At 31.0% G+C, this 14,969-nt stretch overlaps 1 protein-coding gene across 1 annotated transcript; it reads right to left on the reverse strand.

Annotated features, from left to right (window-relative positions):
- LOC131171869 (uncharacterized) lies at positions 1-2,495 on the reverse strand. The gene is made up of 3 exons (XM_058131970.1): positions 2,021-2,495; positions 917-1,158; positions 1-828 (listed from the first exon to the last, which is right to left on the reverse strand). Exons 2-3 carry the CDS (start codon positions 1,154-1,156, stop codon positions 157-159), a joined length of 912 nt encoding a protein of 303 aa, XP_057987953.1. The 5' UTR covers positions 1,157-1,158; positions 2,021-2,495; the 3' UTR covers positions 1-156.
- Between the last annotated feature and the right edge of the window lie 12,474 nt (positions 2,496-14,969).

The following is a 14,969-nucleotide window of genomic DNA, read 5'->3' on the forward strand; positions in this document are numbered from 1 at the left end:
TGGACAGCAAAAATAGTTGAACAGAGTTTTGTACATGTGCTATTCACACTATGTACTCCTCGATTATCCATTTATAAGATTAATTTGGCAACTATGAGTCATCAAAATATAAAAAAAAATGAGGATATTACACTGATACAAGTCAGAAATTAAAGTTCAAGTAGTCCTGTTCAAGCTTAAACCTTGGAAAAGCCAATGTGGTTGTTTTCTTTCATGATCAAACGTCGAACTATAGCTGCTCATGGGGGTTGTTGGGGTGCTGCAATCTTCTCCTTTTTCGGACTTAATTGATGCAGGAGAATCAAGCTCCTTCGTACGCTTGTTTATTTGTTCAGAGAATCCCAGTTCTTTATTTGTGGACATGATCATCTTCTTGCTGCTGGTGCTGGTACTGCTGCCTCCAATGCTTAATGTTAGCTCCACTTCACTTTCTTGATCGGAGCCATAGGTGCTCATTTTATAATTCCCTTTCAAGGGGATGAAAGAGCTAGCCCCTGCTGCCCTGTGATCATCAATGGCAGTACTAACAGCAGTTGATATGTCTTCTTCTGCAGCAGGCCTCTCAAGATCAAATCCCCTTGTAGTCATTCTTCTGGTCTCACCTGAGCAACTACTGCTTCTTTCCCTTGGGCTCAAGCCTTGAAAGTTAAAACTATACAGATAACTAGTTTGTGTTGTGGGATTATGCTGGTTAATGAATTGAGATTGAACATTAATATCTGAACTACTACTCATGGGACTCCTGTACTTCTTATTCTGTTTAATTTCTTTGTTCAGCTCATCCATTAACATCTTCTGTATACTGTATAGCCTGTGGAGCTCCCTCACCTGCAAGTTTCAGCATCAGCTTCTTCAAGTTCCTAAGTTTCTTTGTTAGATTCCTGAATTAAATTACAATAAAATCTTGATGAATTACCTGTTGTTTGAATGTAACTTCATGCATCTGCATTGTCTTTTTGATGAAATCTACGTTGTGTTTTTGGGGCATTCTGTCATTAACAGAGCTTCGATTCTTGTCCAGTCCAATAATTTGGAAGCTAATATTCAACCCTCTAGTTTGCAAATAGTCCAGTTCATCCACACAATGAACACTAGAGCTATTGCTATTTGGTGAAGATGCTGGAAGATTGAAGGCATGTTCAAGTTTAGTTCCCATCTCTGAAATGATATCACAGTCAAATTCCCAACAATCAAAGGAACTAGAAAGAGATAATTAGATAATTAGCAGACAAGGAAAGGATGAACAACAAAAGGAATACATAGAGATGGCATACCCTGTCTTGTAAATTTCAGATGCAAGTATACCAGTTGAGATCTCTTTCTTGAATTTCACTTGTATTTAGTTATATATTCACAATAAATTTAATAACAAACCATAATAAGTTGACTAATTAGTTTCTGTAGAAATTGAAGGGGGGGAGAGAGAGAGAGAGAGAGGTTGTGGGGGGGGGAGGGGAGGGTGTGGGGAAGGGATGTGGCAGTGTGTGGTGAGGAACAAAAGGAACTGCTCAAAACTGCATTGGGAGCTCTTAAAGTGTCACAAAACAGTAGCTAGACAATGAAGAAGGATGTAAAAGTGAAAATGGTGTGTGGGCAATGGAGAGACCAAAAATGGGTTGTGGGTCTCTCTCTCTCTTTATGTGGTCGAACATCACTAGCCAAGAACAGGAGTCTTCACCTTCTTTAGGAAATTGTTTTAAAAAAAGTATCCTCTTCTCTCTGTTCCTTCCAAAAGCAAGCCTCTCCACATTATGCAATCACATAACTGTTGAAACTATTCTTCTGATGAAATTCATTAATTTACAGACTCAGACAATCAATCAAGGAAAAAAAAAAGATAAAAAAGAAAAAAAGAAGAAGAAGAAGAAGAAGAAGATCATGATTGAATTGGCGTAGCTAGCTTAGGCTAGTAGTTTGGAACCAAAAGCTTACAAGATGCAGTGCAAAATTCTATACCAAACTCTCAAGAAACATAAACAAGAAACATCGCCAAAAATCTATATAATTCTTTCATCATTACCTGCATAAAAAGGTAACCAGATCTCGAATCTCTCCGGAAAGGCTCATTGAACATCTTCCTCCTTATTCATGCTAAAAGCCAGTCCAATTATGAATCAGAGCTGAAAGAAAAAGAAGCCAATTACTTCCTCATGAGCGTCCATAACTCATGTTTTTAGAGAAAAATGGACGGAGCAACCCAAGCAATTGTACAATATTTTGGTGAATTTGTAGATAGAGATAGATAGATGACTAGCACTTCAGCAATGAATATCTCTTTCTTTGACAACCCAGAATAGTCTTTTATCTCTCTCTCTCTCTCTTTACTTAGAGAAACAACAAAACAAGCCTGTTTCTAAAAAATTATAATCATGATCTTATAATTCAAGCTTGACAGGCTGTGTGAAAGAAGCAGGCAAGAAAAAGCTTGGACTATATAAAATTATTTATGCATTGAGAGAGAGAGAGAGAGAGAGAGAGAGAGGTGTTTATATTTATGCATTTGAGTTGGAAGGTGTACTGAGGAAGGGAAAAGAAGAGATCAAAAGAGATGATGGACCACAGAACTCACCAAATAAAATAAAATAATATTAATGAAACTCCTAAAACATAAGCCAATGTAGGCCAGTGAAGAAGATATTCCAAACAATCTTAGCAGCAAATCAAGATATATGCATCAATGATGGAAAGCTAGTGCTTCTTTACACATCAACAATGCTTTCCTTTTTTTTTTTTCTCTTAATTTTGGGGAATTTCAAATTGATACCCTTCTGATAAATTATTCAAGAACCTCTATGAACTTTCTTCAACAATTTTTCGTCCCAAATTATATATTATTGAAAATCTCATTCAAACATTATTCTCTCAGTACCAAATATGTCTAGTCCTCTGTTGCAGTTGAAATTTCATTGGATCAAATAAACTCTGTATTTTCAGTCCAGAGTAATAAGTTTCGGATCAAATAAGGATAAAAATTTTTAAGTAAGACTAAATTAACTATTTTTTAGTATAAAAAAAATTAAAATATTATTTTCTTTATTTTTTAAAAAATAAAATGTTAAAATAATTTTTTTTATTTTATTTTAATAAAAATAATAAATAATTTTTAATATTTAAAAATATATATTTCATTATTAAAAAAATAATATTTTATTATGTGAATACTATTTGACCTTAATTAGAAAGTAAAAAGACTTATTTAGCTAAAAACTTAATGTTAGGCTTATGTACCCCTCTACTAAAAGTGTAAAAACTTATTTGGTTTTTTTCTCCAAATCCCTTCAGAGTACAAAATTTAGGGGTTTGGACTTCAATGGTACATATTATTGCTTTTGGATCATATATGATGGGACTGAGCTCAATTTCAGTCTCCCAATCACTGGTACAAAATGTAAAAATTATATAGGTAAATTATAATTGAGTCCCTGAAATTTAATAAAATCTGCAACTTAATTTCTATATTTTTAAAAATTAAATAATTTTATTCCTGAAATTTGACAAAACCTATAAGTTAGTTCTCGCCGTTAAAATTTCATTAAGTTACCCTTAATTTTAGTAAAAGTGATTAAAATACCTTTATCTTTACTTTTAATGTGAAAACAATTAAATCCTTCTTGTTTTATTTTCCTAATCCCTAAGGTTCATTTTATTAATAATTTAATCCCCAAATTTCTATATTTTTAAAAATTAAATAATTTTATTCCTGAAATTTGACAAAACCTATAAGTTAGTTCTCGCCGTTAAAATTTCATTAAGTTACCCTTAATTTTAGTAAAAGTGATTAAAATACCTTTATCTTTACTTTTAATGTGAAAACAATTAAATCCTTCTTGTTTTATTTTCCTAATCCCTAAGGTTCATTTTATTAATAATTTAATCCCCATATTTTTAAAATTTAGATCCCATTATATTAAAAAATTTTAAATTTAAATTATTAAAATTAGATTAATTACTTTAATGTCTTAAATTTTTGGTTAATTATAAAATTATCCATATTTTTATAAATTGATTCTTAAATATTATAACTATTTATAAATAAGCTTTTATAATTTTGCAACATTCTATTTATATCATTATTATTTTAATAATTATATATATATATATATATATATATATATATATATATATATACATGTTTACAATAATTTCATATATTATATTATATTATATTGTTATGTATAAAAAAAAGAAAAAAATATGAATATGTATGCAAATTGTTCTTGAAATAAAACTTCAAGGCCTAAATTGTTTTCAAATTGAAAATAGAGTTTAAAGCATTTTGGTAATTTTGTTAAATTTAACAAGGAATTAAGTTCAATTGTAATAGTAGGGACTAACTTACAGGTTTATTAAAATATCAAGGACTAATTGCTTTGTTTTAAAACTATAGTGACTAATTTGCAGATTTAAGCAAATCTCAAGAATTAAATTACTAATAAAATAAAATCTTAGAGACTAAATTATTTTCATATTAAAAATAGAGTTAATACCATTTTATTTATTTTAACTAGAATTAACAATAATTTAATTAAAATTCTAATGATATGGATTAAATTGTAAGTTTTATCAATTCTCATATATTAAATTATAAATTTTACCAAATTTCAAAGAATAAATTATAATTTATCCAAATTATTTTAATTATATTTTGAAATCGATGTATCATATCAATTTGCTCAAGTTTTAGCTGTGTTCTATACGCACCTTTTTAAAGACAAAATAAAAATTTTAAAATTTTATAATTTGGTCCTGAAGTTAATAGAAAGCTATAATTCACTCGTTCTATCTTTCCACTCTTTTTCTCTTACTTTACCTCTCGAAAAGTAAAGTAGTTATAGAAAAAGTTCAATTGAACATTAAAATAAAATATAATAAATTCATTTTTTTTTAACTCTCTCAATAGATATTCAACAATTTCAATATTAAAAATATTTTTTCACAATATTAATTTTATAAAATATTTTTATAAGAAAATTATTAAAAAATATAAGGATTTATTTATTATTTTTATAAAATATTAAAAATTAAATATAATTTAACATCAATTTAATTTTTAAAATTCTGATAGAGCTATTCATTTAATTTCTTGTTTTAGAAAATATAAATATCGCAACAATTAATCATATGTTGTTGAAGATTTTAGAACTGACTATAGATTTTTTTTAATATTAATTATTTATAATTACAATATTAAAATTACTTTTATAAATATTAAATTCAATTTTATTTTAAAATTTTAAAATTATTTATCAAATAAGGTGCAATTTTATTAAAAAGTATTTTAAAATTATTTATTCTAAATATATTTGATCAACGACGTAATTGATTGAGATTTTATAATCGCTAAAAATAATTTGATTTCGATGTTTGAGAATTAATTTGAAAAATACACTGATCATAGATAACGTAATCTTAATTTTCTTAATAAAATCAACCACCACAAAAAGCTTTTCCATAATAATTATTTGACAATAAAATATAGAAAATTGAGATTTTTTTTTCCTAGGAATAGAAAATTGAGAATGATAAAGAAGAAACTTCTGATACATCGCTTTCCTCTAAAAGCTAAGGGGCAAAAACTTATCGGTGTGAGGCCAATTAAAAAACTATGAGGCTGTTAAGTTCTCAATCAATTCCCATTTGGGGAAATCACTGCCACACACTTTCACGTGCCTTAGGACTTGTATCTGATAAATGCTATTAATACTACTCATATGCCACCTTCTTTCATATATATCGGTTTTTTTTTTTTTTTTCTAAGGGAGGGAAATCAAAAGATAGTGCAGCCGTTATATATAGGGATGATAATAAATTAAATTTTTATAAGTATTTAATTTGATTGAATGTTAATAGGATAAATTTTTGAGATTATTTATTTAATTAAATTTAAAAAAATAATATTTGTGATGAGTTTGACTTATATTTATAATTTATATATTAAGTATCTATTTTCTAGACCTGTTTATATAAATTAAAAAATTAAATATAAAATATATTTTTTATAATAATATTTATAAATTTTTATATATTTCATTTTAAATAAAATATAATTTAAATATTTTATAAAATTGTTAAATTTTAAAATATAAATTATTAATAAAAAATTATTTTTATGTAGATTATTAATTAAAATATACAAAATTAAATGGATTCATGTATTTTTCAAGTAATAATAATCGGATTTAAAATGGATTTGGATTGTTGAGAATAAATTTTAGTCAGGCTTGATATTTATTTATGTTATTTATATATAAGTGTTTTCACATTTTAATAAGATTATTAAAGTTTAAAAAATAAAAAATAATTTTATTTTTTTTACTAAAAAAATATTTTTTGTTGATCTATTTTTTAAAATATTTAAAATGCTAAAATAAACAAAAAAATATTTTAAAAAAAATATTTTTTGTGAAACAAATAAAAGCAATAAAATTACTTTTTTATACTCACTTTAAAAAAGCATCAATAAGAATATTCTTAATAATAAAAAAAATTTAAAATTATTAACTTTTTAAGTTGCATCAATAATTGTTAAGAGAGACATTAAAGCAGGTAATGTTTATTGAAAAAATAGAGTGCCAAGGCTAAATTTTTATACAAGCTACATGATGTTTTCTTAAAAGCCATAAACATAAAAAAATCATAAAAGTCAACTTAGATTTTAAAAAATAGTCCATTAGGGTTAGCTACATTAATTAGGCGATGATGAGGAGCAAGGAATCATGCGATGAGAAAATTTAAAAAGGGCGTAATTAATACTAGTTCAGAACATGTGAAAGTGATTTAGATTTTACACTAATAATGTGAATACTTGCAATGTTATATATAAAAAAAAAATCATCGTTTCATTAATTCTTTTATGAAAATATAAAATTTAATTATTAATAAACTAATTACTTTCTTCGAGGATTAAATGACTCAAACCTGAAAATGTAATTGTAATAACCTGAATTTTAAAATATAAATTTTTTTATATTTTATTATAGTATTTAAATATTATTTTAATATTATCTAATTAATTTATAATTTCATAATATTTTCATTTATATATATTATGTTAATGCTATTTTATTCCTAAACATGTTTTATGAATTATTTAATGGATCCAATTTTCAATGTAAATGATTAGTTTTTAAGATTAATATTAAATCAAGTAACAAAATATATTATTATTACTACTATTATGTTTATTGTATGTTTTATTATTTAATTATATATTATTACATTTTGGGACCCAATCGAAAAGATTTTAAAGACTTATTTGAAAAGTTTTAAGAAATTTAGAGTCTTAGTAGGTAATTAAAAGTTAAAAAAAAAACTTTTTTTTTCAAAAATGCAGCAGACTCAAAGAAAAAAACTTTTTTTTTCAAAAATGCAGCAGACTCCCCCCCTTCTCCTCCCCAACTCCCTCAACCCCTTTCTTTCCTTTCTTTCCCAGAGACCAACCAGGGACAACGCCAGCCAGTCACCTCCACCTGCCCAGCAACCACCAGCAACCATGGGGGAAACAAAATGGTGGCGAACGGTAGCGATATGGCTCCTAACGCGCGCATGCAGTAGCATTTTTTTAGGCATAATTTCGGTGGTTTCTGGTGATAGATGGAGGCGTTTTGGGTGGCATTGGAATCCTTGTGAGACAAGCTTTCTTTTGGGGCCAACCTTGAGAAAGGTGGTGGCAAAAGGAAGGAGTTATGGAAGAGAGAAGTTTTCAGTTTTTCAATCTTTTTGGCTAGATCCTGACCAAACGGTGATCGGAATGGATGATCGGGCCTGGTAATCTTCATCTACTCTTTGCAAGCTTCGATTTGACACCAACCATGCCTTGATCAGAGATTGAACGGAAAAGATGCTCATCGGATGGCCTAAACTAAATTGGCCAACATCGGGTGATTTGAGTGGAATTTTGATGAACCATCTACAGATCTATCACCAGCAGCTCATGGGCATTCCGGATATGTACTCAGATCGAAAATAGCTCATCGGCGCCTGAGATCGAGTTTCTAGCCTGATCCGGAAACTCAGCGGTCCATCTCGAAACATAGTCAATATTACAGTCAATCACAGTGTTTTCAGTCATTTTGAACATGCTCTAGATAGCGAAATTTGCAAAGGTCATCGACGCCGGCAAGCCTTTCTTCTCTCTAGCTGAACCAGTTACAATTGGGTCGATCAGTCTGTGAATTAGATATTGATTATTTTTGTAATTTCATTATTAATTATATATCTATATCTGACATGCTCATGCATTTTTATAAATATTTAATTATGTATATAATAGTTAATATATTAGGGGCATTTTGATTATTGTATATTTAATTATTATTACTTATTTGTGATTGCCGCCCTGAGGATAATTTAGAGCTAGGTGTGTTATTTATATATGGTATATATGGATATAGATTGGATGAGTAGTTGCAGCTTGAGTTAATCTCGTTGAACTTGGTCCTTATGGATATGAAAAGTTGGGATGAGGAAAGGCTTTGAGTTGATCTCGCTGGCTTCCGCACTTAGATTTAACTGAAAGTCTAGCTTTAGTTGAGCTCGCTGGCGAGATTTGGATTTCGAGAGCTGTATAGAAGATCAGCTTTCATATTTATGTATTGATGTGATATACTGGGTGCATGAGTAGCTCCAAATTATCTTCCCGTGCGAATGTTAGGTGAATTGTTTGTTATATGTGTTGGATGTGCATTTCATGGTAGGATTGCACTAGTTGTAGGTAGCTATAAAAATTGCATTTATAATCAATATCTAAGCTCCTTGAGTTGAACGCTCATTCTTGTTCAAATATTTTTCCTAGGTTGCAGGAGGAGTAAGTTTATTTTCGTTCTAACCTGTATTTTTCTCCATAAGTTATGGTGCTTCTCAGTGAGTAAATTTTTTTATAGTTTTTATTTATTTATCTATTTATTAAACAATCAAAACTCTACTGTGACACCATTGTATTTATGTATTATATTAATTAATGGAGATTAAGTGGTTTGTGCATGATGGGTATTAGGGATGAGCTAGGCTCCCTCAGTTTTGGTTTTTCAGATTGTTATCGGGTTGGGTTGGCCCAAATAAAATTATAATATTTTATTTTATTTTGTTTGCATATTGAGCCTTGATTTTGATCCTAGTTATGGGTCTGAAATAGTGAGGCTTACTATGGGTCTTGGGGGCTTTATGCCGACCCAAGTCCTAGTGTCGGTCTGGCCAATAGAATTAGATCATGACAAAGTTGATATCAGATCTTAGGCTATAGATTTATGGGAAGGTGTGTACCTAGAGTTATCACATGCGGAGTATAGGATCCTGTTTCATCTTCTTCTATAATTCTTTGTTTCTAGATTCTACGTTATTCCTTGGGTAGTGTGAGAGTGCTTTAGTTTTGTGTTTTGATTTTTGTGGAGTACATGGTGATGTGAACTTGAGCTAGCAGATATGTTGAGATCTATCATGGGGATACGTACTCTAAGAAATGTCGTGTTTCTGTCAAAATAGGGCAAATTGGAATGCCTATCTAGTGCAAGGCATGAGTATATAAAGGTAAGTTATAGCAGTATAGCTACCCTAAATGGGGGCAAAGGTACCACTACTAGCAATTATCAGTGGACAACCCAATCAAGGGCAATTTTATGGTATCAGTGTGTTAAAAAGAGATAAGAGGTTAGGAAACATGGTATGTTAGGACATATCATATTAATCTATAAAATGCTTTCATTATTTGTTTCATAAGCTGCAGATTATAGTACTGACATGGGATTGTGTAGAGCTGCGTACATCCCCGTGGTGTCACATGATGAGTTTGTAGACAGCTTTTATTTTGGTACAGTGGCGCTATTTTAGAATTCTATTCCTGCAAAAGAGTTAGGAAACTCTTAGTTAAGGGTTTAAAGCCCTAGCGGTGGAGTATCAGATGTCGCTGTTGGGCATTAACTAAAGTTGTTGACTTGGTTATCCTAACTTGAGCACAACATTTGTAGTATGAGTTACCAAAAGATTTAAAGGTTTTGATATGGTTGCAGTGCAATGTTGGTACTTGCCAAGTGGGACCATCTAATTTTCCGCATGGGATTTTGGACAATTTTGGCATTATGATAGACATTTTTCCTAAAGTTTAATGAGAATAGCATATCCTTTGTGTGACAGCAAGGGCAGAGTACAATCTTGCTCCTTCAAGGAGACCAGAGGCTAGGAAGAATGTTCATAGCCTATGAAATGATGCTTTAAGGAGTTTGCAGTATGATAAAAGAGCAAATAGCTTAATATGGATGTGGCAATGTGGCAGATGCAGTACTTCCTTTGCAGTCAGTTGTGTTGTAGGGCATGGCCTTGTTTTTTTTGGAGAGACAGAAGGTTACTACTAGTGTTGGTGACCTATGGAATGATGTCCCAGATAGGACTGTAAGCTATGATAGAGAGTTATTGATTCAGCTACCTTAAAGAGGGAACAAATCCTACTATGGGAATTCTAAGTAATAAGATCATGATGCATGTAAGGCTTTTGAGTTAATGATGGGTTTGGGTACTTAGTACCTTAAGTTTGGCTACTTGAGTTTAAACGAGAAAATAGAATCCCTGTAGATCTCCACCTCAAGGTAGTAGAGGGTAGTCTGTAGTCTAATGGGCAGAAATAGAGATTACACAGTTAATGCATGACTGCTATTCCTTGAGTTCCTTCTTAGCTTCTTATTATTGCAGATAAGAGCATACTCTGACTAGAATAATGTTAAGAGCAATAAGTTAGTGGAAACAAAACACAGAATACCAAAAGATAGAGTGAGTGCATAAATGAGAATTAGGACAGTTGGTTGCAGATACAGCATAACCCAAATACCAGTGGAAGTGCTAGCCAAAGTGGTAAGAAGATAAATTATAAGTAGCACAGAGTGTGGTGACTTAACAAAGGCACTGAAAGGTAAAGTTCTTTAGTATAATTGTCAAATTAGAAGGAAGAATAGAGCTAGGAATAGAGTGGTCAGAGTTCTATTCTGGGTAAGATAAAATTAATAGATTAAAGGACAACCTGAAGTGCCCAGAATAGGAAGAACAAAGTTAAGATATAGAGTAGGCTAGGTGTTATTCTATGCAAGGTAAACAATAAGGATTTAAAACTAGAATGGGACCACATTAGTGAGTATGTTTGTCAGGTACAGAACTTAGAAGTGCATAACTCAAAGTAGGTCATAGTTGGTGCAGCATTAGAAGTCAGAACATGGAACTCAGAGTTGCAGGATTTGGATTATGCTTTATCAGTTTTTTATCTACAAGTTAGAATGAGGGGTAATGGGACAAGATCCTTTTAGTTTGTTGATAGTATGAGGAAAGTTAGGTAAGGCATGAAACCAAAGCAGTTAGTACCTATAAGGTGTGCAATGGTAACCTAAACTTTCTTATCAAACAGAGAAGCAAAGTCAATAGGTAGTAAGTTGAATATGAGTCAACCTAATGGACTCAAATAGGCATGATGAGACAGAACATGAAGCTCATAGCTATAGAATTTGGATTAGGCTTTGTCATTTTTCTATCTATAAGTTGGAATGAGGGGCAATGGAATAAGATCCCTTTAGTTTGTTGATAGTATGAGGAAAGTTAGGTGAGGTATGTAACTAAAGCAGTTAGTAGCTATAGGGTGTGCAATAGTAACCTGAACTTTCTTATCAGACAGAGAAGTAAAGTCAATAGGTAGTAAGTTGAATAAGAGTCAACCTAATGGACTTAAATAGGCATGATGAGAGGAAAAAATGAGGGATAATGGCATAGAGGCATTGTGTTAGAATTTAGAATGGTGTGACAACAGATGTAAAGTCTGTAATCGAAGGTTAAGTAGGAATTTTCAGTGTGACCAATGGGGTAACTTTGTAAGGGAGCATGAGCGATAATATGATAATAAGTAACAAAATAATAGTAGAGGACAGAAAAGGTATAGATGTTACTCACAAGTTAATAGGAAGTATAAGGATCAAAGGAATGATTCTTGGTGAGACTAGAGTTAGTTCTGGAAGAATCTATCAGTGAAAGGCATCTTCTAGAATATAACCGAGTATAAGGGACACAAGACAAATGACGATAATATGGTAGATGAATAGAGTATGAGCAGAGATAGTATATTACAACGTGGTATGTCAAGTGGGACAACAATTTAACAAAGGGTAGGTGTAGCTGATATCTTATAAAATAGCACAACAAGTGCAAAGAGACGATGAAATTGTGGAGGAGGATTAAGAGATATGGGTAAATTTAAGGTTGAAGTTTGGAAAGTAGTAAGCAGCAAATGAGGCTATATTAAAAAGAATGAACTGATAAAGTATCTAATCGGGGTTTGTGGCAGAACACGCATTTACCACTACCCTGTCATTTTGGGTGGAACTAATAGATTCAAGGACATCTATCTAACCATGATAAGCAATTTTTCCCACAAAGGGTAGTAGGGGATGATGATCTTCTAATGGTCAAGTTAGAGAAGGAGATACAGAAAGAACCTTTTATGGAGAATTGCATGTGTTGCATAATATGAAGAGCAGGTATATAACACCCTCACTATAGGCAGTTCTGTACATTCCACTGTTTCAGTGATTAATGTCTGTTTGGATAGCTAGAATGTATAGAACCACACTTAAATCATAGTAAGGAATCATAATTAAATCAAATAAAGATTAATTAAGGGTGTGGAAAAATAAAAGAAGTGGAATGTGATCGGTTAAATGAGTACAAGTCCCGGTGATGGGTGATCTCACTGGGAAATGACAATGAGTTCTGTGTAACTCTAAATTCAAGCAGAACCCTATGAGACCCTTAATGAAGACTTAATTTAGGGAATTTCTATGAAGTAATAAGGCAAAGAAATGAAAGAAAATAAGCACAAAGCAAAGAAAGATAAGATATTATCGGGTATTATGAAAAAGACAGACATAAACTCGGTAAGAGCCAAACTTGGTCAATTAAATTTAAAAGTCTAATATTGACCAAAAAATGAGGGTTTTTAATTTAATGAAACTGGATTAATTTAATTAATTGAGATTATGAAAATAAAAAATAATTATTGAAAAGTCAAATTATAATGATTATAAACTTTAAAATAATTTCAAATTTTCCATTTTACTTATTTACTATATTGCCATTAAATATTTAATTATTATATAAGTTAATTATTGAACCAAATTTTGTATCTTCTTCCTTTCTTTTTCCCGTCCACTTGCTTTCTTCCCTCTCTTTCTAAAATTCTCAATTAAAACCCAAAATCCAAAGCTTGAAACCCTAAGTCTCAAACAAAATTTCCTTAGAAAAACTATAGCCCACTCTAAACTAAAGCTCAAATTGAAGAGAGCAACTAAGAAACCACAAGAATTTTGAAGTTAGGGCAAGAGGAAATTTCAGCCAAAGAGGGTTCCATAAGGGGGAGTGAAGTTTGGTTGGATTGAAGGTTGATTTGGGCTAAGGAGATCTTGAAGACAAGGTTAGTGCTAAAAGTCCCTATCAATTTTGAAGTTTTATGAATTTTTGTTAGGATTTGCTATAATTAGAAAGTTTCTTATTTATACCCTAATTGATGCTATTGGATGTTGATTATAACTCTTGGATGTGTTAATCATTTGAGTATGTTGAGAAGATATCAAATTGGTTGATGGAAAGTGAAGTTATGTAGTGAACTTGATTCTGGACAGCTTGAGTCTAGTATGGTTAATTGGCCATAAGTTGAGCTACATAGCTCCAATTGGTGTGAAACCAATTGGAGATGAAACCTAAGACATAATGCTACAATTTTCATGAAGAGAGCCTACCCAGAAAATATCATAAGTTACCCTAATTAAGCCTTGAATCCAGAATTGCAATTCTGGACTTGGGCAGAATTGACCATATGAACAATACCTAGTAAAATTAGCATAACTCAATCTAGGAAACTCTAATTTAGGTGATTCTTGAACCTATGGAATTCTAAGACATATGAGAATATTTAATATGAGGAACTTAGAGCCAAATTATGACCCTAACTCAACTAAATTGCTAGACAAAATTGGTCTAGAAAATCTGTCCTGGTTTTGGACTAAACCTGAAATCCTAATCATTTAGGTACCTAACCAGTTTTGGCAAAAATGTCATAACTTAAGCTAAAAAACTAAAAATGTAGTAATTCTAAAGCCAAAATGCTGATAAGACATAGAACTAAAACTTTTCTCTTTAGACTAGAACCCAGTTCTTAGAGCAAAGTAGGGGAATTGTTAGGTTAAATCAGGAATGCCAAATCTGAAATTCCTACACCTGAAGCAAATTTGCCTTATGACCTCCGAATGGTTAATAGGCCATAACTTTCTCTAAAAAACTCCAATTTAAGTGATTTAAAAAGATTTGGAAACCTAAGACAAAGGCCTAAAACTTTGTTTTAGGAACCTAAAGTCAATTCTGTGCCTAAGATGCTTGGATATTAGTTGCAAAATTTGGTGAAATTATGGAAAATAAGGAAAGAGCAGGGTTTAGTACCCTAGAACAATACTTAGTAATTTGACTATAACTAGAGTTACAAAACTTCAAATTGAATGATTCAAAAAGGAAATTAAAGTTAAAACATAGGGGAACAATTTTCATTAAGAAAGTGAGGCCTAACTGATTCTACATCTTGGCCAAATTGCTAGGAAAAATTAAAGCATTAATTCTGGAATTTATTAAACTTTCACAAAATGACTTGAAATGTAATAGATACTTAACATAAATGACTTGAAGAACACATATATTATATGAATATGTAATTGGGAGTTATGTTTCCATCATGAATGGAATGAAAATGTTATGAACATCAATGACACATGAAATAAAATAATGAGACTTATGAACACGTAACGTTATTAATTTGCCCATGTATGCCTAGACATTAGTGTATGGGTTGGATCGATTAGCATGCCAATTAGGGACCATAGATGCAGTACTGCCCATGGCTTCTGAGGTTACTTCATGAATGATCATTGATAGTGTGACATCCTCACTTTAGATAGTCC

Source organism: Hevea brasiliensis, chromosome 13, assembly GCF_030052815.1.
Source record: "Hevea brasiliensis isolate MT/VB/25A 57/8 chromosome 13, ASM3005281v1, whole genome shotgun sequence".
NCBI lineage: Eukaryota > Viridiplantae > Streptophyta > Magnoliopsida > Malpighiales > Euphorbiaceae > Hevea > Hevea brasiliensis.